General features: G+C 48.7%; 1 protein-coding gene across 1 annotated transcript in view; it reads right to left on the bottom strand.

The window, feature by feature from the left end:
* SUGCT (succinyl-CoA:glutarate-CoA transferase) overlaps window positions 1-20,748 on the bottom strand; it is a 1,764,969-nt gene that overhangs the window by 1,046,070 nt on the left and 698,151 nt on the right. The window contains exon 11 of the mRNA XM_075316596.1: window positions 17,127-17,224. Coding sequence (XP_075172711.1) covers window positions 17,127-17,224 — 98 coding nt within the window. The remainder of the gene's footprint in view (window positions 1-17,126; window positions 17,225-20,748) is intronic.

Raw genomic sequence — 20,748 nt, 5'->3', positions numbered from 1 at the left:
CACATGAGTGAGTCAGAAACCCAGTGTACCTGAAGCACATTTCACTTAGAAAGCGACAAGAACAGTAATACTGAAATTCCATAAACAAACAGAAGCTTTGATACATCACAAGAAAAAAATATTAATCCTCTACCAGTTTCCAGCACTAAGGACGGCTTTGCACGTTGCAACTAGAGTTGAGCGCGGTTCACGGTTCGAGGTTCTCCAGTTCTAAGCTCGAGTGATTTTTGGGGCTGTTCGAGATCGAACTAGAACTCGAGCTTTTTGCAAAAGCTCGATAGTTCTAGATACGTTCGAGAACGGTTCTAGCAGCAAAAAGCAGGGCTTTTTACAGCTACAGTGAGCAGGAGCCATCGCTGGCAGCCTGCCACAAGCTGGTAACCAAGATAAACATCGGGTATCCAAGCAAAGCGCTTTGGTTAGTAACCCGATGTTTATCTTAGTTACGTGCAGGAAGCCCACACTTCCCCGCTCAGCTCGCTCTGCCCCCTCCTGCCCGCGGCATGTACACATACATACACACACACACACACACACACACACAAACCCCCCCCCCCCCCCCCGCTCGGCTTACCTGCGGTGATGAAGTCTCGCCATCCCGACCTCAGCGCTGTCACTTTCCTCCATGGCCGCTGCTTGTCACATCACCTCTCGCTTCCGACCCGAGACTGACTAGCGGTGACGTCACGGACCTCTCGCGATACTTGAGGGGAAGGCGCCGGTCATTGAACTCAGTGACAGGGGCTGTCGGCAGTGCTGGAGATCAGCGCAGGTAATGTACCTCGCTGACAGCAGCACTTGTCACCCCCCTGCAGTGACCTGGGCTGACCCATTGATGTTAGCTCAGGTCACTGCACTGCTCTCCCAGCCAATGGGGAACATCCTGCTCTTCATTGACTGGGACAGTGTGGATCGTCATGGCAACCCCTTGGATTACAGCAGACCTGGATTTGTTTTTCAATCTAATAAATTGGTTAAAGAGGGAATGTTTTGGGGAGTGTTTTTTCAAATAAAAATGTGTTTGTCGTCTATTTTTTTTATTACTGACTGGGTTGGTGATGTCGGGTATCTGATAGACGCCTGACCTCACCAACCCCAGGGCTTGATGCCAGGTGACATTACACATCTGGTATTAACCCCATATATTACCCCGTTTGCCACCGCACCAGGGCGCGGGATGAGCTGGGGCGAAGCACCAGGATTGGCGCATCTAATGGATGCGCCACTTCTGGGGCGGCTGCGGCCTGCTATTTTTAGGCTGGGGAGAGTCCAATAACCATGGACCTCCCTAGTCTGAGAATATCAGGCCCCAGCTGTCTGCTTTACCTTGGCTGGTGATCCAGTTTTGGGGGACCCCTACGTGGTTTTTTTTTAAATTATTTATTTAATTTAAAATAACAGCGTGGGGTGCCCTCAGTTTTGGATTACCAGCCAAGGTGAGGTTGCCAGCTGTGGTCTGCAGGCTGCAGCCGTCTGCTTTACCCTAGCTGGCTACAAAACTAGGGGGAACCCTACGTCATTTTTTTTTTCATTTTTTTGGCTAAATACAAAGCTAAGCACCCCTTAGTGCCACATGAAAGGCACCAAAGGGTGCTCCACTTTTTCTCCACTTTTTCTCCATTTTTTCTCCACTTTTTCTACATTTTTTCTCCACTTTTTCTACATTTTTTTCTCCATTTTTTCCAACTTTTTCTCCACTTTTTCTCCACTTTTTCTCCACTTTATTCTCCATTTTTTTCTCCACTTTTTCTCCACTTTATCTCCACTTTTTCTCCACTTTTTCTCCACTTTTTCTCCACTTTTTCTCCACTTTTTCTACATTTTTTTCTCCATTTTTTCCAACTTTTTCTCCACTTTTTCTCCACTTTTTCTCCACTTTATTCTCCATTTTTTTCTCCACTTTTTCTCCACTTTATCTCCACTTTTTCTCCACTTTTTCTCCACTTTTTCTCCACTTTTTCTACATTTTTTTCTCCATTTTTTCCAACTTTTTCTCCACTTTTTCTCCACTTTTTCTCCACTTTTTCTCCATTTTTTTCTCCACTTTTTCTCCACTTTTTCTCCACTTTTTCTCCACTTTTTTTCCATTTTTTTCTCCACTTTTTCTCCACTTTTGCTCCACTTTTTCTCCATTTTTTCTCCACTTTTTCTCCACTTTTTCTCCACTTTTTTTCCATTTTTTCTCCACTTTTTCTCCACTTTTTCTCCACTTTTTTCTCCACTTTTTCTCCACTTTTTCTCCACTTTTTCTCTACTTTTTTTCCATTTTTTTCTCCACTTTTTCTCCACTTTTTCTCCACTTTTTTTCCATTTTTTTCTCCACTGTTTCTCTACTTTTTCTACATTTTTTTCTCCACTTTTTCTCCACTTTTTCTCCACTTTTTCTCCACTTTTTCTCCATTTTTTTTCTCCACTTTTTCTCCACTTTTTCTCCACTTTTTCTCCATTTTTTTCTCCAGTTATTCTCCACTTTTTCTCCACTTTTTCTCCACTTTTTCTCCACTTTTTCTCCAATTTTTTCTCCACTTTTTCTCCAGTTATTCTCCACTTTTTCTCCAGTTATTCTCCACTTTTTCTCCACTTTTTCTCCACTTTTTCTCCAATTTTTTCTCCACTTTTTCTCCAGTTATTCTCCACTTATTCTCCACTTTTTCTCCACCTTTTCTCCACTTTTTCTCCACTTTTTCTCCACTTATTCTCCACTTTTTCTCCACTTTTTCTCCACTTTTTCTCCATTCTTTTTCTATGGTCGGTCTACCCATTAGCTCTGCCATGCACACTGTAGCTCTACACCTACTGCACATGTTACTTTATGATTGACATCTCTTTCGTACCAGAGCTGTCTAAGTCTACTCTGACCCCATATTTGTCATTACTATATTGTCCTTGTACTGTATTATGACATTTGTATCATGTGTTTCATTTCTTGCTGTGTTGCAATTTTTTTGCTGCATCCCAATTGTACCTCTACATTGTTCGAGTTTATGTTATTGTTCTCTCACTCTTATGTGATACTGATTATTGTCATTTTTCATGATTACATGCAGATAAGTCCAATCTGACGAAGGCTCAGGCCGAAACGTCATTTGTAACTTGTTTTGGACAAAAACATATATGCTTATGAAAATTTTTTTTTTCTTAATACGGACCAATAAAGAGTGATTTTGCATTACTATCCGTTGTGACTTACTGACTTAGTCTGGGAGATTTAGAGTGCCGAGGTTACTCACTAATTTTATCTATTATTACCTCTGAGCACCTATATACCAGTGAGCAGAGCTTCCTCTACAGTAGTTCTCCTGATTAGGCATGCCCTTACCTCATGAGCAGGGCATTGCAGCTTTGGTAGCAACCATTACGACATGGACTCTGCTGCTGTGGACCCGAGAAGAGTGAGTGCAGATTCATTGCACCCACACTCCTCACATGAAGGGTCCGCACTCCTAGAAAATGGGGGATACGTTCCCTGAGTGTCTCCCCCCCCCATATTCTAGACGGTCCAGAGTCGTCGTGGGACCCTTTTATTTTTTTTCTTACAATAAATTGGTGAAAGAGGAAATGTTTTGGGGACTGTTTTTTCAAATAAATTTCTTTTGTCGATTTTTTTTTTTTTGTTAGTACTGACAGTTTATGATGTTGAGTATCTAATAGACGCCATGACATCACAAACTGCTGGGCTTGATCTCAGGTTACTTTACAGCTAGTATCAACCCGATTTATTACCCCGTTTGCCACTGCACCAGGGCACGGGATGAGCTGGGGTGAAGCGCCAGGATTGGCGCATCTAGTGGATGCGCCACGTCTGGGGTGCCTGCGGCCTGCTATTTTTAGGCTGTGAAGGCCCAATAACTATGGACCTTCCCACCCTGAGAATACCAGACCACAGCTGTCCGCTTTACCTTGGCTGGTGATCCAATTTGGGGGGGACCCTACTTTTATTGTGTAATTATTAATATTTATACAATAATTATAAAAAAGAGCCTGAGGGGACCTCCACATTGGATCCCCAACCACGGTAAAGCTTCCAGGTGTGGTTTTCAGGCTACAGCCGTCTGCTTTACCCTAGCTGGCTATCAAAAATGGGGGGACCCAACGTCATTTTTTTTTTTAACTATTTTTTAAAAAGAAAAAATTAATGGGCTTCCCTGTATTTTGATTGCCAACCAAGGTAACGGCAGGCAGATGGGGGTGGCAACCCATAGCTGTCTGCTTTATCTGCGCTGAGAATCAAAAATACCGCAGAGCGCTACGTCATTTTTTTAAAGATTTATTTTTACAGCACTGTGATGTCCAGCAATCAAAATACAGGGAAGCCCATTTTATTTTTAGTTATTTAAATAAATAATTAAAAAAATTATATATGGGCTCCCGCTGCATTTTTTGTATTGCTAGCTAAGGGTAATCCAAGCAGCTACTGGCTGCTAACCCCCACTGCTTGGTGTTACCTTCACTGGCAATGGAAAATCCAGGGAAGCATTTTTTATTTTTTTTGCCAAAAAACTACAAAAAAAGGACGTGAGCTTAGCCATATTTTTGTATGCTAGCCAGGTATAGCAGGCAGGTGCTGGAAGAGTTGGATACAGCGCCAGAATATGGCGCTTCTATGAAAATGCCATTTTCTGAGGCGGCTGCAGACTGCAATTCGCAGCAGTGGGGCCCAGAAAGCTCAGGCCAACCTGTGCTGCGGATTCCAATCCCCAGCTGCCTAGTTGTACCTGGCTGGACACAAAAATGGGGCGAAGCCTACGTCATTTGTTTTCTAATTATTTCATGAAATTCATGAAATAATAAAAAAAGGGCTTCCCTTTATTTTTGGTTCCCAGCCGGGTACAAATAGGCAACTGGGGGTTGGGGGCAGCCGTACCTGCCTGCTGTACCTGGCTAGCATACAAAAATATGGCGAAGCCCACATAATTTTTTCAGGGGGCAAAAAACTTCTGCATACAGTCCTGGATGGAGTATGCTGAGCCTTGTAGTTCTGCAGCTGCTGTCTGTCTGTATGGAGAAGAGCAGACAGCAGCTGCAGAACTACAAGGCTCAGCATACTCCATCCAGGACTGTATGCAGAATTTTTTTGCCCACCAAAAAAATGACGTGGGCTTCGCCATATTTTTGTATGCTAGCCAGGTACAGCAGGCAGCCACGGGCTGCCTCCAACCCCCAGTTGCCTATTTGTACCCGACTGGGAACCAAAAATATAGGAAAGCCCGTTTTTTTTAATTATTTCACTTATTTCATGAAATAATTAAAAAACAAATGACGTGGGCTTCGCCCCATTTTTGTGTCCAGCCGGGTACAACTAGGCAACTGGAGATTGGAATCCACAGCACAGGTTAGCCCGAGGTTTCTGGGCGCCTCTGCTGCGGATTTCAGTCCGCAGCCGTCCCAGAAAATGGCGCTCTCATAGAAGCGCCATCATCTGGCGCTGTATCCAACTCTTCCAACAGCCCTGGAGCCGGGTGGCTTGTTGGGTAATCATGAGTTAATACTGGCTTTGTTTTACTAGCCAGTATTAAGCCAGAGATTCTTAATGTCAGGCACGTTTGACCCGGCCATTAAGAATCTCCAATAAGGGGTTAAAAAAAAACACCACACAGAGAAAAAATACTTTAATAGAAATAAATACACAGACACATTAGAGACTCCATCTTTATTACCCCCTGTCAGCCCTCCACGATCCTGCTTTTCTGTCTTCTTTCTTTCTAGTGTAGTAGTAGTGACGATTGTAGTGAGGATGAGGTTCCCCAGCCCATCATGGGCTGAGGCATCTCATCCTCACTACAATCCTCACTAGTGTAGTAGTAGTGACGATTGTAGTGAGGATGAGGTTCACCAGCCCATCATGGGCTGGGGAACCTCATCCTCAGTACAATCCTCACTACAATCGGGAAGCAGCGTGCAGCCTTCACTCCGTGAGTGATCACTGCTGGCTGTCAGCGGTAACAGCGGTAACGCTGACAGACGCGTTACCATAGCAACGGTGCTCTCGGAGCCGCGGTTAGCGGTGACGTCACCGCTAACTGCGTTGCTATGGCAACGGTGATCTCCGTTAATGACCGGCTGTGTCAGCCGGTCCCTAACGGAACGGGGAGTCGACCGTGTGCTAGAGCATGTCGCCGGTACACGGCGATACACATATGTGCACCGTGTACCGGAGAGATGCACTCGCAGGTCCTACATGACGTGTCATAGTCATGTGACCAGTCTGTAGCCAATGAGATAATAGCCACGTGACTGGTCACATGGCTATTTTGACGTCACGATAGGTCCTGCATCTCTGCTGGCAGTGCAGGTCACCGGGAGGATTCAGCGATCATCGGATGGAATAGCGGCAGGAGACAGAGTGCAGAAGGGATCGCGAGGACCGGTAAGTGTTATGGCAATGTTTATTAACTGTTTGTGTACATTTATAATGCATTTTTATGTGTTTGTGATTGCCTCCCATTCTAGCCTATACGTTCGAGTTTGGTTCGTCGAACGTTCGACGAACCGAACTCGAACGGGACCCCCGTTTGGCGAGCCGACCTCGAGCCGTACCGGGACCGGTTCGCTCATCTCTAGTTGCAACATCGCACGTGCGATATCGGTGGGGTCAAATCGAAAGTGACGCACATCTCCGGCGTCACTTTCGACATCGTAGTGTGTAAATCCTAGATGATACGATTAACGAGCGCAAAAGCGTCGTTATCATATCATCGGTGTAGGCTCCGACTTTTTCATAATTACGCTGCCGCGACAGGTACGATGTTGTTCCTCGTTCCTGCAGCAGCACACATCGCTGTGTGTGAAGCCGCAGGAGCGAGGAACATCACTTTACCTGCCGCCAGCAGCTATACGGAATGAAGAAGGTGGGCGGGATGTTTACATCCTGCTCATCTCCGCCCCTCCGCTTTGATTGGCCGCCTGCCGTGTGACGTCGCTGGGACGTTGTACGACCCGCCCCCTTAGGAAGGAGGCGGGACGCCCGCCACAGCGATGTCGCAGGCCAAGTAAGTGCATGTGAAGCTGGCGTAGCGAAAATGTTCGCTACGCCAGGAATCACAAGATATCGCTGCTGCGACGGGGGCGGGGACTATCGTGTGCGACAACGCAGCATCGGCTTGTGATGTCGCAACCTGCAAAGCCCGCCTAATGGCTACATCACACTTCTCTTACAGCCGCCTCTATTATTTCACCAGTGGGTTGGATTGCTCATGCAACGCAGCTCATTGCGGTGATGTTTTGGTAACTTAAATCTGGTTTAGGGAGTAAATCACCACTTGAGTATTCAGGTAGTTGTCATTACTGCCATTTCGCTACATCAGTGTCCACATTCAAGACTCCACTACTCCAAATCTGCTATATCAGTGACTACATCCAAGTCTACTCTTCTCCAGTTCTGCTTTGTCAGCGTCCACATCTAAGGGGTACTTTTCACATAGCGAAATCGCTAGCGAGATCGCTGCTGAGTCACGTTTTTTGTGACGCACCAGTGACCTCATTAGCGATCTCGCTGTGTGTGACACTGAGCAGCGATCTGGCCCCTGCTGTGAAATCGCTGCTCGTTACACACTGCTCTGGTTCATTTTTTGGACGTTGCTCTCCCGCTGTGAAGCACACATCGCTGTGTGTGAAAGCGAGAGAGCAACGATCTGAATGTGCAGGGAGCAGGGAGACAGCTTCTGGCAGCCTGCGGTAAGCTGTAACGAAGGTAAACATCGGGTAACCAAGCGAAGTGCTTTGCTTGTTACCCGATATTCACCTTGGTTACTAGCGTCCGCCACTCTCAGGCTGCCAGTGCCGGATCCCTGCTCCCTGCACACGTAGCCGGAGTACACTTCGGGTAAATTTACCTTGGTTACCAGCGCACACCGCTTAGCGCTAGCTCCCTGCACTCGTAGCTACGAGTGCAGGAAGCTAGCGCTAAGCGGTGTGAGCTGGTAACCAAGGTAAATATCGGGTAACCAAGTGCATGGTTACCCGATATTTACCTTAGTTACCAAGAGCAGCATCGCTTCCACGAGTCGCTGGGGCTGGTCACTAGTCGCTGGTGAGATCTGCCTGATTGACAGCTCACCAGCGACCATGTAGCGACGCACCAGCGATCCTGACCAGGTCAAATCGCTGGTGGTGGTGGGATCGCTGGAGCATCGCTAAAGTGTGACGGTACCCTAAAGCGGGCTTTACACGCTGCGACATCGCTAATGCGGAGTCGTTGGGGTCACGGAATTTGTGACGCACATCCGGCCGCATTAGCGATGCCGTTGCGTGTGACACCGATAAGCGATTTTGCATCGTTGCAAAAACGTGCAAAATCGCTAATCGGCGACATGGGGGTCCATTCTTAAAAATCGTTACTGCAGCAGTAACGAAGTTGTTCCTCGTTCCTGCGGCAGCACACATCGCTGCGTGTGACGCCGCAGGAACGAGGAAGCTCCCCTTACCTGCCTCCCGGCCGCTATGCGGAAGGAAGGAGGTGGGCGGGATGTTACGTCCCGCTCATCTCCGCCCCTCCGCTGCTATTGGGCGGCGGTTCAGTGACGCTTCAGTGACGTCGCTGTGACGCCGCACGGACCGCCCCCTTAGAAAGGAGGCGGTTCGCCCGTCACAGCGACGTCGCCGGACAGGTAAGTATGTGTGACGGCTGTTGTGCGACACGGGCAGCGATTTGCCCGTGTCGCGCAACAAATGGGGGTGGGTACCAACACTAGCGATATCGGGACCGATATCGTAGTGTGTAAAGTAGCCTTTAGTCTCCATTTCTCCAATTGTGCTATATCAGTGTCCATATCCAAGTATCCATTACTCCAATTTTGCTATATCAGTGTCCACATGCAAGTCTACACTTCTCCAGTTCTGCTATATCAGTGTCCGCATCAAAGTCCCCATTACTCTAATTCTGCTACCCAGTTCTGCTAAATACAAGTTTCCAATACTTCAGTTCCACTGTTCAGCTCTGTAACACTAGTCCAGCATTACTACAGCAGCTCTGCTACAACTTTGTTGGGTGATATCCATTATGCTGCACCAACACCTTTTGTCTGTGCTGCTTAAGACCTGTCTAAAGCCCGCTTTACACACTGCAATGTATCTTACAATGTGTCGGCGGGGTCACGTCGTAAGTGACGCACATCCGGCATCGTAAGGTACATTGCAGTGTGTGACAGGTACATGCGATTGCGATTGAACGGTAAAACATTCATCGCATGCACATCGTTCATTTCTCTAGAATTGAACATCAGATTGTTCATCGTACCCGGGGTAGCACACATCGCAGTATGTGACACCCCGGGAACGATGAACAGATCTTACCTGCGTCCTGTGGCTCCTGGCCAGCAATGCGGAAGGAAGGAGGTGTGCGAGATGTTTACGTCCCGCTCAGCTCCACCCCTCCGCTTCTATTGGCCGGCTGTCGCGTGACGTCACTGTGACGCCGAACGTCCCTCCCACTCCAGTAAGTGGACGTTCGCCGCCCACAGCGATGTCGTATGGACGGGTAAGTACGTGTGACGGGGGTCAATCGTTTGTGCGGCACATTCAACAAATTGAACGTGCCGCACATACGATGGGGGCGGTTACGATCGCATACGATATCGTATGCTGGATCGTAAGGTGTAAAGCAGGCTTTAGGCTGTGTGCGCACGTTGTGTCGTGTCACTGCAGAAATTTCTGCAGGGATTTGACAGCACATGTGCGCGTCAAATCGCTGCAGAAACACTGCATAATAATGAGTGCAGATTTTCTGCAGAAAAAAGCCGATTTCATGCGCTCTGGATGCAGCCTCTCCCATAGACAGAGCGGGAGCTGCATCCAAAGGGCACGGAATAAGTGACATGTTGCTTTTTAGAACGCAGCGATTTGGAACAAAATTTTGTCATCCAAATCGCTACGTTCTCAAACGCAACATGCACATGGATTATGCACAATCTTCATAGATTGTGCTGGGGACGCAGGTCGCATGCATTTACGCTGCGGTGCAATACGCAGCGTAAATGCATGAAATTCGGCAACGTGCGCATAAGCCCTAAGACAGGTTGGTGTCATGGATCCACTTGACTAGACATAATCATGTTGACAATGTGATATTCTAAACAAAGACGTATATACAGTTTATCAAGTATCAAAAATTATGAAGTTATTACATATGCCACAGTTGTTTTGTTTTAGATTTGGACAACATAAAAACCATGTTATCTGTTCTTTGTGGTCCTATCTTATAGCAATCTTCCTCTGTGAGTACTTTGTTGACATATACTGCATAACATTAAGGTTGAATGCGGATGCTGAGTTTTTGTTACTGATTTGATGCAGTTTATTGTGCAGCTTGTTGCCCACATCTGCATGTTTATCCTTATCCCAGCAAAGTCAATGAGAATCCTGGAGTGCTGTGCGCACGTTGCTTATTTTTTCCTTCCAGTTTTGGAAAAAACTACAGCACGTCTGTTACGAGGGGGACCCGGGGAAGCGTGCCAAGATGGGGAATGGACAGCTTCCGCCGGTCAAGGTCCACTGTGCGGTGTAAGGGACCGCTGCTATGGTGGGTGAAGAGTGAGCGGGTTGCTGCTAGCGATCGTCTGGAATGTCACAGACGATCTATGTACACCGGTCTGCCCTAACCCGTGTGGGTTGTATGGCAGGGATCACACGGCTCGGTGTACCTGTTGCATGGGGAAGCACAGAGGTGCCCACGCACGTGTGCCAGTGGAAGTCACGAGAATATGGCACGAGGGTAGCACAGAGGTGCCCACGCACGTGTGCTTTCAATAACCAGGTGAGTCCAGTGGAGACTCGAGGAGCTCACCTGGGACAGGAACACGGCCTGTAGAAGGAGCTACTGCCTGAGCAGCAAGGCAGGGACACGGCCTGCAAACCAGGTGCTGCCTAAGCAGCAAGGGCCAAGCCCACAGAAGAAGATAATGCCTGAGCAGTGGCGTGGCAGCACGCTGCCAGACATCCAAACATAGAAGGACGGTCGCGCGCCGCCATGATGGCAGGAGGAGCTTTTAAGGAGGTGTAGCTCCAGCCAAGGGCGGGCGCGAGGCGGAGATGACGGACTTGACCCAATCAGGATCCACGACATCCCAGCCTGGCCAGTCAGGATTCACCACGTCACCAGCCTTGTCATCAAGCCGTGTGACGTCAATGGGCGAATCAGGATCCACCAAGCATAGCACATGCTCACCCTCCTGCCTCTGGGAAATAGAGGCGGGATCCTCGGTCTCACAATGTGTAGAGATAATGGGAGTCTCACTGCTTCCCTGAGCAGCAAATCTCTGCACATTGCGCAACCTCACAGACCTTCGAGGCTGCTGAGCAGGAGGAGCTGTGGCAGGCAAGGAATGGGAGACCGCCTCATTTCTTGCAACAGGAGTACCACTAGGTGTCACCCTTGTGCTGCCTCTCTGAGGAGGTTTCTCCTGCACTCTGCGCAGTCTGGCAGACCTTCGGCACTGCGGAGCAGGAGTGCTCGTGGCAGGCAAGGAGACTGTCTCATTCCTTGCCACAGGAGAGCCACGAGGTGTAACATTACCCCCCCGTCTAGGCCCCCCCCCTGCCCATGCTCGAAGGCCGCTATCAAACCCGGGGCGTGGATATGATCCTCCAATTCCCAGGATCTATGCTCCGGACCACGGCCGACCCACTCCACGAGGTAGTACCTCCTGCCCCGTATGACTTTTGTCTCCACAAGTTTCGCCACCTCAGGGTCGTCGGGCAGGGAGTCAGTTTGAGGCGTCAGGGACCTCGAGAACTTATTAAGTCGTACGGGTTTCAGGAGGGACACGTGAAAGGTGTTGGCTATAGCCCAGCGTGGAGGGAGCTGGAGTCGGTATGCCACCGGGTTCACCTGCTCTAGTACTTTAAACGGACCCAGGTACCTAGGGGCGAACTTGGCTGCCTGTACCCGTAGGTTAACATTCTTAGAGGACAGCCACACTAGGTCACCAGGGGCGAAGGATGGTGCAGGGCGGCGGCGCTCATCAGCCGTTGTCACCATCCGGTCTTTAGCCCTCTTAAGGGCCTCTTGGGTGTTATCCCAGATCTCCCGGGCCTCGGTCGCCCAATCCTCCACTCTAGGATCGGGTGACGTAATGGGCATCGGAACCGGGATTCTGGGATGTTGTCCGTTATTGAGCAGGAACGGAGTCTGACCAGAGGATTCATGGACCGAATTATTAATGGCAAATTTGGCCCAAGGAAGGAGGTTAGCCCAGTTGTCGTGGTGCGCGGAGATAAAATGGCGGAGGTAAGTTACCAAGGTCTGATTGGTCCTCTCTACCAGTCCATTGGTTTCGGGATGGTATGCGGAGGAGATGTTCAGCTCTATCTGCAGGAGCTTACAGAGCTCTCTCCAGAAGCGAGACGCGAACTGGGGACCCCGGTCGCTCACCACCTTGTCAGGCATGCCATGCAGCCTAAATACATGCCTAATGAATAAGGTGGCGAGAGCACGTGACGTCGGGAGTCGTGGGAGAGGCACCAAGTGGACCATTTTAGAGAAGTGATCCGTGATGACCCATACGACCTTGTGACCTGCTGACTTGGGCAGATCTCCCAGGAAGTCCATTCCCACCACTTCCCAGGGACGATCCGGCACTGGCAGTGGGTGAAGAAGACCTGCCGGTCTCTGCCGGGACGGCTTATTCCGTGCACACGACATACAGGCTCCCACATACTCCTGTATGTCCTGGGGTAGTCTCGGCCACCAATAGTGCCTAGTCACAAGGTCTCTGGTCCTTTTGACCCCAAAGTGACCCCCGACCTTGGAGGCATGGGCCCACGATAGCACCTCATTCCGTAGTTCAGGGGGAACGAGGGTCTTGCCAGGTTGCACCTGGTCCAAAGAAGTGGGAGTGACCATCCTCAAGCTGTCCGGGGGTAGTATAAGACGAGGCTCCTCCTCGTCCTCCTCCAACACAACCATACAACGTGACAAGGCATCGGCCCGTACGTTCTTCTCACCGGCCAGGTGGCGGATAATAAAGCGGAACCGGGAGAAGAACAAGGACCAACGGGCCTGCCTTGGGTTCAGGCGTTGTGCTGTCTGGAGGTATGTGAGATTTTTATGGTCGGAAAATACTTCAAATGGATGCTTCGCACCCTCCAGGAGATGCCGCCATTCCTGGAATGCTAGTTTCATCGCCAGTAACTCCCTATCCCCTATGGAGTAGTTCCTCTCGGCCGGAGAAAAGGTCTTGGAGAAAAAGAAACAAGGATGCTTCCTTCCTCGTTCGTCTTTCTGGTACAGGACTGCACCAGCACCGACCGAAGAGGCGTCTACCTCTAGTAGAAAGGGTTTGGAGATGTCTGGACGATGAAGGATGGGAGCTCTGGAGAAGTAAGTTTTGAGAGTGTGAAATGCCTCTACCGTTTCCCGTGTCCATGCTTTGGGATTAGCGCCCTTGCGGGTAAGGGCAATGATGGGTGCTGCCACCGTCGAGAAGTTGGGAATGAACTGGCGATAATAATTGATAAACCCCAAGAATCGCTGGATCGCCTTCAGCGAGCGGGGCTCAGGCCATTTCATCACTGTCTCCAACTTCCCCGGATCCATTGCTAACCCCTGACTGGACACGATATACCCCAGGAATGGCAAGGATTCACGTTCAAAAACGCACTTTTCTAGCTTAGCATATAACGAATGAGTGCGGAGCCTCTTAAGTACTCGGATGACATCCCTCCGATGGGTGGCAAGATCGGGGGAGAAGATAAGGATATCATCCAGGTATGCAACCACGGAAAGATACAAATCCCGGAAAACATCATTCACAAAGTCTTGAAATACGGCGGGGGCATTGCAGAGTCCGAAGGGCATTACGAGATACTCGTAGTGACCGTCCCTGGTGTTGAAGGCGGTCTTCCACTCATCGCCCTCTCGGACTCGCACTAGATTATACGCCCCGCGTAGATCCAGCTTCGTGAAGATCTTTGCCCCGCGGAATCGATCAAATAACTCCGTAATGAGGGGCAAAGGGTATTTGTTTTTGATCGTGATTGCATTTAATCCCCTGTAATCGATACAGGGGCGTAGATCCCCTTCCTTCTTTTGCACGAAGAAGAACCCCGCACCGGCCGGTGAAATAGACTTGCGAATGAACCCTTTTGCCAGGCTGTCCTGAATATATTTGGACATAGCCTCCGTCTCTGGAGCAGAGAGGGGATACACTTTCTACGTATTTCTATAACTGTTACTTGTTTGTATATGATCCTCCTGAATTGTAAAGCGCTACGGAATATGTTGGCGCTATAGAAATAAAGATTATTATTATTATTATTATTATTACACTCTGCCCCTAGGGGGCTCAGAGCCTGGCTTCAGGTCTATTCGGCAATCGTATGGCCGGTGGGGAGGAAGGGTATCTGCGGCCCTCTTGGAGAAGACATCCCTGTAGGCCTCATAAGGTGTCGGTAAACCTGGCTCCCCTGTATTCCCTGAGGACCCAACCGACCTAATGGTAGCGGGTGGTTCGGTAGTCACGAGGTGCTCCCTACAGGATCCTGCCCATGATGAGATCTCCCCTGTTGCCCAGTTGAGTATAGGAGCATGCTGTCTCAACCAGGGGAGGCCCAGTAGGATCTCATCCGTCCCCCCTGGAAGCACCAGGAAGGACACCTGCTCATGGTGTCCTGGTGGTACTTCCATCCTGAGAGGGATGGTGATCTGGGTGATGGGATCGACTAGTAGGGACCAGTTGACTACCCGAACCCTGAGTGGCTTGGGTAAGAGAACCAGGGGAACTGAGTATCGGGTTGCCAGGGAGGTCGAAATGAAATTGCCATCAGCGCCTGAGTCCAGGCAGGCCAGAGCAGAGAAGAGAGTAGTGCCAAACTGCAACTGGGCGCTGATAGTCAACCTAGAGTGAGAAGCAGCGTCTAGTAACCCCCCTCTGATGGAAACTAGACGCTGTCTTTTCCCGACGGTTTGGGACATCGGGTAGCTATGTGTCCCCTCTGCCCACAGGAAAAGCAGATGACACCAGACCGAGAACCTGGGGTAGAGGAGACCGCTTTGGACACCTCCATTGACTCCACGGAGTCGCCTACAGAGCTGGCTGGGAGACCTGTCTGGTGGAATACGGGAGCCAGACGCTTTTTAGGCCGTGAGGACGTGGGTGCTGAAGAGACCTCGAGCCTCCGCTCCGCCTGGCGGATGTCTATGCGAGAGGCAACCACAATCAAGGACTCTAAAGTAGCAGGCACCTCACGCGTGGCCAGTGCGTCTTTGACGAACCCTGCCAGGCCCTCCCAGAACACAGGGACAAGGACCTTATCGGGCCAGTCCAGCTCTGCGGCAAGTGTCCTAAAGTGTACGGCAAAGTCCCCGACTGAAGCGGACCCTTGCCGAAGTCGTAGGAGGCGCAGCGCGGAGTCGTGGGTGACTTGAGGCCCGAGGAACACCATTCTCATGGCCCCAAGATAAGATGCTAAGTTATTCACCACCCGATCTCCGCACTCCCCCAACGGCGTGGACCACTTCAGCGCTCTCCCTATGAGCAGGGACTGGACGAAGGCTACCTTCGCCTTCTCGGTAGCGTAAAGAGTCGCGGACAGCTCTAAGTAGGTGGTAACTTGGTTTATAAACCCACGGCAGTCGGAGCTGTCCCCGCTAAAGCGCTCTGGAAGCGCAAGGCGAGGAGACCTTCCGCCCAATAGCACAGCCTGGGTAGCCGCCTGGGTGGCGACTGTCGTCAGAGCAGTCTTGTCGGAGGAAGACTGCTCCACTGCTGCCAAACGTGATTCCAACTGCTGCACATAACGCAGCAACTGCTGCTGCTCTTCAGCCATAGCCAGACCTTTGGCGCGACCGTAATGTTACGAGGGGGACCCGGGGAAGCGTGCCAAGATGGGGAATGGACAGCTTCCGCCGGTCAAGGTCCACTGTGCGGTGTAAGGGACCGCTGCTATGGTGGGTGAAGAGTGAGCGGGTTGCTGCTAGCGATCGTCTGGAATGTCACAGACGATCTATGTACACCGGTCTGCCCTAACCCGTGTGGGTTGTATGGCAGGGATCACACGGCTCGGTGTACCTGTTGCATGGGGAAGCACAGAGGTGCCCACGCACGTGTGCCAGTGGAAGTCACGAGAATATGGCACGAGGGTAGCACAGAGGTGCCCACGCACGTGTGCTTTCAATAACCAGGTGAGTCCAGTGGAGACTCGAGGAGCTCACCTGGGACAGGAACACGGCCTGTAGAAGGAGCTACTGCCGGAGCAGCAAGGCAGGGACACGGCCTGCAAACCAGGTGCTGCCTAAGCAGCAAGGGCCAAGCCCACAGAAGAAGATAATGCCTGAGCAGTGGCGTGGCAGCACGCTGCCAGACATCCAAACATAGAAGGACAGTCGCGCGCCGCCATGATGGCAGGAGGAGCTTTTAAGGAGGTGTAGCTCCAGCCAAGGGCGGGCGCGAGGCGGAGATGACGGACTTGACCCAATCAGGATCCACGACATCCCAGCCTGGCCAGTCAGGATTCACCACGTCACCAGCCTTGTCATCAAGCCGTGTGACGTCAGTGGGCGAATCAGGATCCACCAAGCATAGCACATGCTCACCCTCCTGCCTCTGGGAAATAGAGGCGGGATCCTCGGTCTCACAATGTGTAGAGATAATGGGAGTCTCACTGCTTCCCTGAGCAGCAAATCTCTGCACATTGCGCAACCTCACAGACCTTTGAGGCTGCTGAGCAGGAGGAGCTGTGGCAGGCAAGGAATGGGAGACCGCCTCATTTCTTGCAACAGGAGTACCACTAGGTGTCACCCTTGTGCTGCCTCTCTGAGGAGGTTTCTCCTGCACTCTGCGCAGTCTGGCAGACCTTCGGCGCTGCGGAGCAGGAGTGCTCGTGGCAGGCAAGGAGACTGTCTCATTCCTTGCCACAGGAGAGCCACGAGGTGTAACAACGTCAATTGTTGGTGCATTTTTTCCTGCAGTTTTTAGCCTTTCAAGGCATTGACTTAACAAAAAATGCAAGACCAAAAAATGCAACAAAAACACATAAAAAATGCACCGAAAACATACCAAAAACATGCACAAGGTGCATTTTTTGGTACAGAAAATTTCTGCACCTAATCTGCAGTGTGCGCACATATCCTAACAGTAAAGAAATATCTATGACAACTATTAATAAATATAAAAATAGTTAAGTCCACGTACTGTGCTGTCAAAGCTTGAAGAAGTTCTTTCCTGTGCTGCACTCTGAGTTTGTTAGTCTTGAATCGAGGATCAGCTATGAGCTCAGAAAGACCTGTAATCTAAATAACGAATATAAATTATTGAAACTAATAAATCAAAAGAAAGATTATTTTATACCTTTTCCATAAATTATGGGGAACAATAAATAATACACAAATATGGATATTACATATTGTGCTTGACAGACAACAAAGTTGCTAAAAAACACACATCACATCATACAGTAAATTCACTATACAAATATTATTGGCTATGCAGTTTAACCACTTCTTGACCATACAATTTTCTATTTTTGCACTTTCAGTTTAACCTTCTGTTCTTCGAAGAACCATACCTTTTTATTTTCCTGTATGAGGGCTTGTCTTTTTTTAGACGTAGTTTTAGTTTTGATGACACCATTCATTTTATCATTCAATGTTCTGGAAAATGGAAAAAAAATCCCAAGTGGTGTGTAATTGCAGAAAAAAGCAATTCTGCAATTGTTTTTTGGATCATTTTTACAGGGTTCTTCTGCTGTAAAAATGACCCTGCAATACCATTCTCTAGCTCAGTACCATTACAGCGATGCCACATCTATATAGTTTTTTTATTTAATTGTATACCTACAGTATACTACATACATATTTACACAGGCTTAGTCAACAAACGTTTTCATGGGCGTACTGCTTTCAATTTGTGAACACGTGAGTAAACTAGTAAAAAGAATATGGTTTTGCCATTTTCTGAGACCCAATATGTTTGAATACTTACATTGTTGAGCTGCTTTAGGGTTTTTTTTTTGCATGTCATGCTAACATTTATATTGCTTCTATTTTGGAGAAGATATGACATTTTGATTGGTGGAGTTCCATAGATCAAATCAATGGAAATTGGGCATATTGATATATTTTTTTTATGGAGTTTACTGAATGCATTCCTTAATCTTGTATTTTGATTAATCAGAATTTTACAAATGAAGGTAATTACATTTATTTTTAATGGAGAGAAAAGTAGTGTGATTCCAATATATATTTTTCACATTTTTGAAAAGTTTTTAAATTTTTAAGATTTTTTAATCTATTTCTTATTTTCCCTGAGCATCTTGAACCTGCAATTGTTCAATCACTAGTTTAATATACTGCAATACCATAGTATTGCATTATATAGTAAAGTTGTGGTTCTACTATGGAGCTCAGCCGGTGGCTGACTTTCCTAAGAGGACCAAGAATCCTGTTACAGAGGATTTCAGCAAGACTCCGGCTGCCATGCTAATTAAAGATGAGTGAACCTGAGGTTTGAGGTTTGAAGTTCGGGTTCGGAAACCGACTACCAAAAACAAAGTTCGGGTTCGAACGTCGATTGAGTTATAGGTGCAAACCATCCAAGTGAGCATCGCTGTGCTTGGGTATGAGTGATGCTCAGCCCTGTGCAAGCCACTTGCAGTGTTTGAATGACTCACATTTGGGGTAAAATCAGTGTGATCAAATGTAATGTGCACATACAAAAAAAAATTGAAAATCTCCGCTCACTCACCTCTGGAAGTGATCAGCAGATCATGGCTGCTAGCATGTGGGTGGAGACACGATCTACTCAATTACTGACTTCCATTGAGGTTCAGATTAAGTCAGGGTCACACACCGAACCCTATTTAAAGTCCGACTTTGCCCTCTGAACCGGATTTCCAAAGGTTTGCTCATCTCTAATGCTAACCTATCAGTTTACCAGTGATGGGAGTAAGCTCAGGTTACTCTAGTTATAGGCAAATGCTGGCCAGTATGTGTCTGGTATGGTGCAGGCTCAGCTTTTGAGCTTGCCCCATAGAGGGGAACCAGACAGAGGAAGTACTATTACATCCTGCATAGGGAAGGAATTAAAAACAAACAATCTCAGAAAGACAGCTGCTTTTGGTAAACCGTAGGAAGCCCCTTTTTAAAAGTAAGACCAATGTGGACAGGCAAATATCTTTATTCTTGCAATTAGCAACAGCTATGAACATGGCTTACACAATAATATAAACTACCTGCAATGCAGGATGTGTAACAACTAGAGATGAGCGAACCGGTCGCGGTTCGGCTCGAGGTGGTTCGCCGAACGGAGGTCTCGTTCGAGTTCAGTTCGTCGAACGTTCGACGAACCGAACTCGAACGTATAGGCTATAATGGGAGGCAATCACAAACACATAAAAATGCATTATAAATGTACACAAACAGTTAATAAACATTGCCATAACACTTACCGGTCCTCGCGATCCCTTCTGCACTCTGTCTCCTGCCGCTATTCCATCCGATGATCGCTGAATCCTCCCGGTGACCTGCACTGCCAGCAGAGATGCAGGACCTATCGTGACGTCAAAATAGCCATGTGACCAGTCATGTGGCTATTATCTCATTGGCTACAGACTGGTCACATGACTATGACACGTCATGTAGGACCTGCGAGTGCATCTCTCCGGTACACGGTGCACATATGTGTATCGCCGTGTACCGGCGACATGCTCTAGCACACGGTCGACTCCCCGTTCCGTTAGGGACCGGCTGACACAGCCGGTCATTAACGGAGATCACCGTTGCCATAGCAACGCAGTTAGCGGTGACGTCACCGCTAACCGCGGCTCCGAGAGCACCGTTGCTATGGTAACGCGTCTGTCAGCGTTACCGCTAGCAGCCAGCAGTGATCACTCACGGAGTGAAGGCTGCACGCTGCTGCACGATTGTAGTGAGCATTGTAGTGAGGATGGAGGTTCCCCAGCCCCAAGTGATGAGCTGGTGAATCTCATCCTTCCTCACTACAATCGTCACTACTACTACACTAGAAAGAAAGAAGACAGAAGAGCAGGGTCGTGGAGGGCTGACAGGGGGTAATAAAGATGGAGTCTCTAATGTGTCTGTGTATTTATTTCTATTAAAGTATTTTTCCTCTGTGTGGTGTCTTTTTTTTAACCCTTTATTGGAGATTCTTAATGGCCGGGTCAAACGTGCCTGACATTAAGAATCTCTGGCTTAATACTGGCTAGTAAAACAAAGCCAGTATTAACTCATGATTACCCAACAAGCCACCCGGCTCCAGGGCTGTTGGAAGAGTTGGATACAGCGCCAGATGATGGCGCTTCTATGAGAGCGCCATTTTCTGGGACGGCTGCGGACTGAAATCCGCAGCAGAGGCGCCCACAAACCTCGGGCTAACCTGTGCTGCGTATTCCAATCCCCAGCTGCCTAGTTGTACCCGGCTGGACACAAAAATAGGGCGAAGCCCACGTCATTTGTTTTTTAATTATTTCATGAAATAAGTGAAATAATTAAAAAAAACGGGCTTCCCTATATTTTTGGTTCCCAGCCGGGTACAAATAGGCAACTGGGGGTTGGAGGCAGCCCGTGGCTGCCAGCTGTACCTGGCTAGCATACAAAAATATGGCGAAGCCCACGTCATTTTTTTGGTGGGCAAAAAACTTCTGCATACAGTCCTGGATGGAGTATGCTGAGCCTTGTAGTTCTGCAGCTGCTGTCTGCTCTTCTCCATACAGACAGACAGCAGCTGCAGAACTACAAGGCTCAGCATACTCCATCCAGGACTGTATGCAGAATTTTTTTGCCCCCTGAAAAAATTA

Source organism: Anomaloglossus baeobatrachus, chromosome 6 (genome assembly GCF_048569485.1).
Source record: "Anomaloglossus baeobatrachus isolate aAnoBae1 chromosome 6, aAnoBae1.hap1, whole genome shotgun sequence".
Taxonomy (NCBI): domain Eukaryota; kingdom Metazoa; phylum Chordata; class Amphibia; order Anura; family Aromobatidae; genus Anomaloglossus; species Anomaloglossus baeobatrachus.
This window is presented reverse-complemented; position numbering and strand designations above follow the sequence as displayed.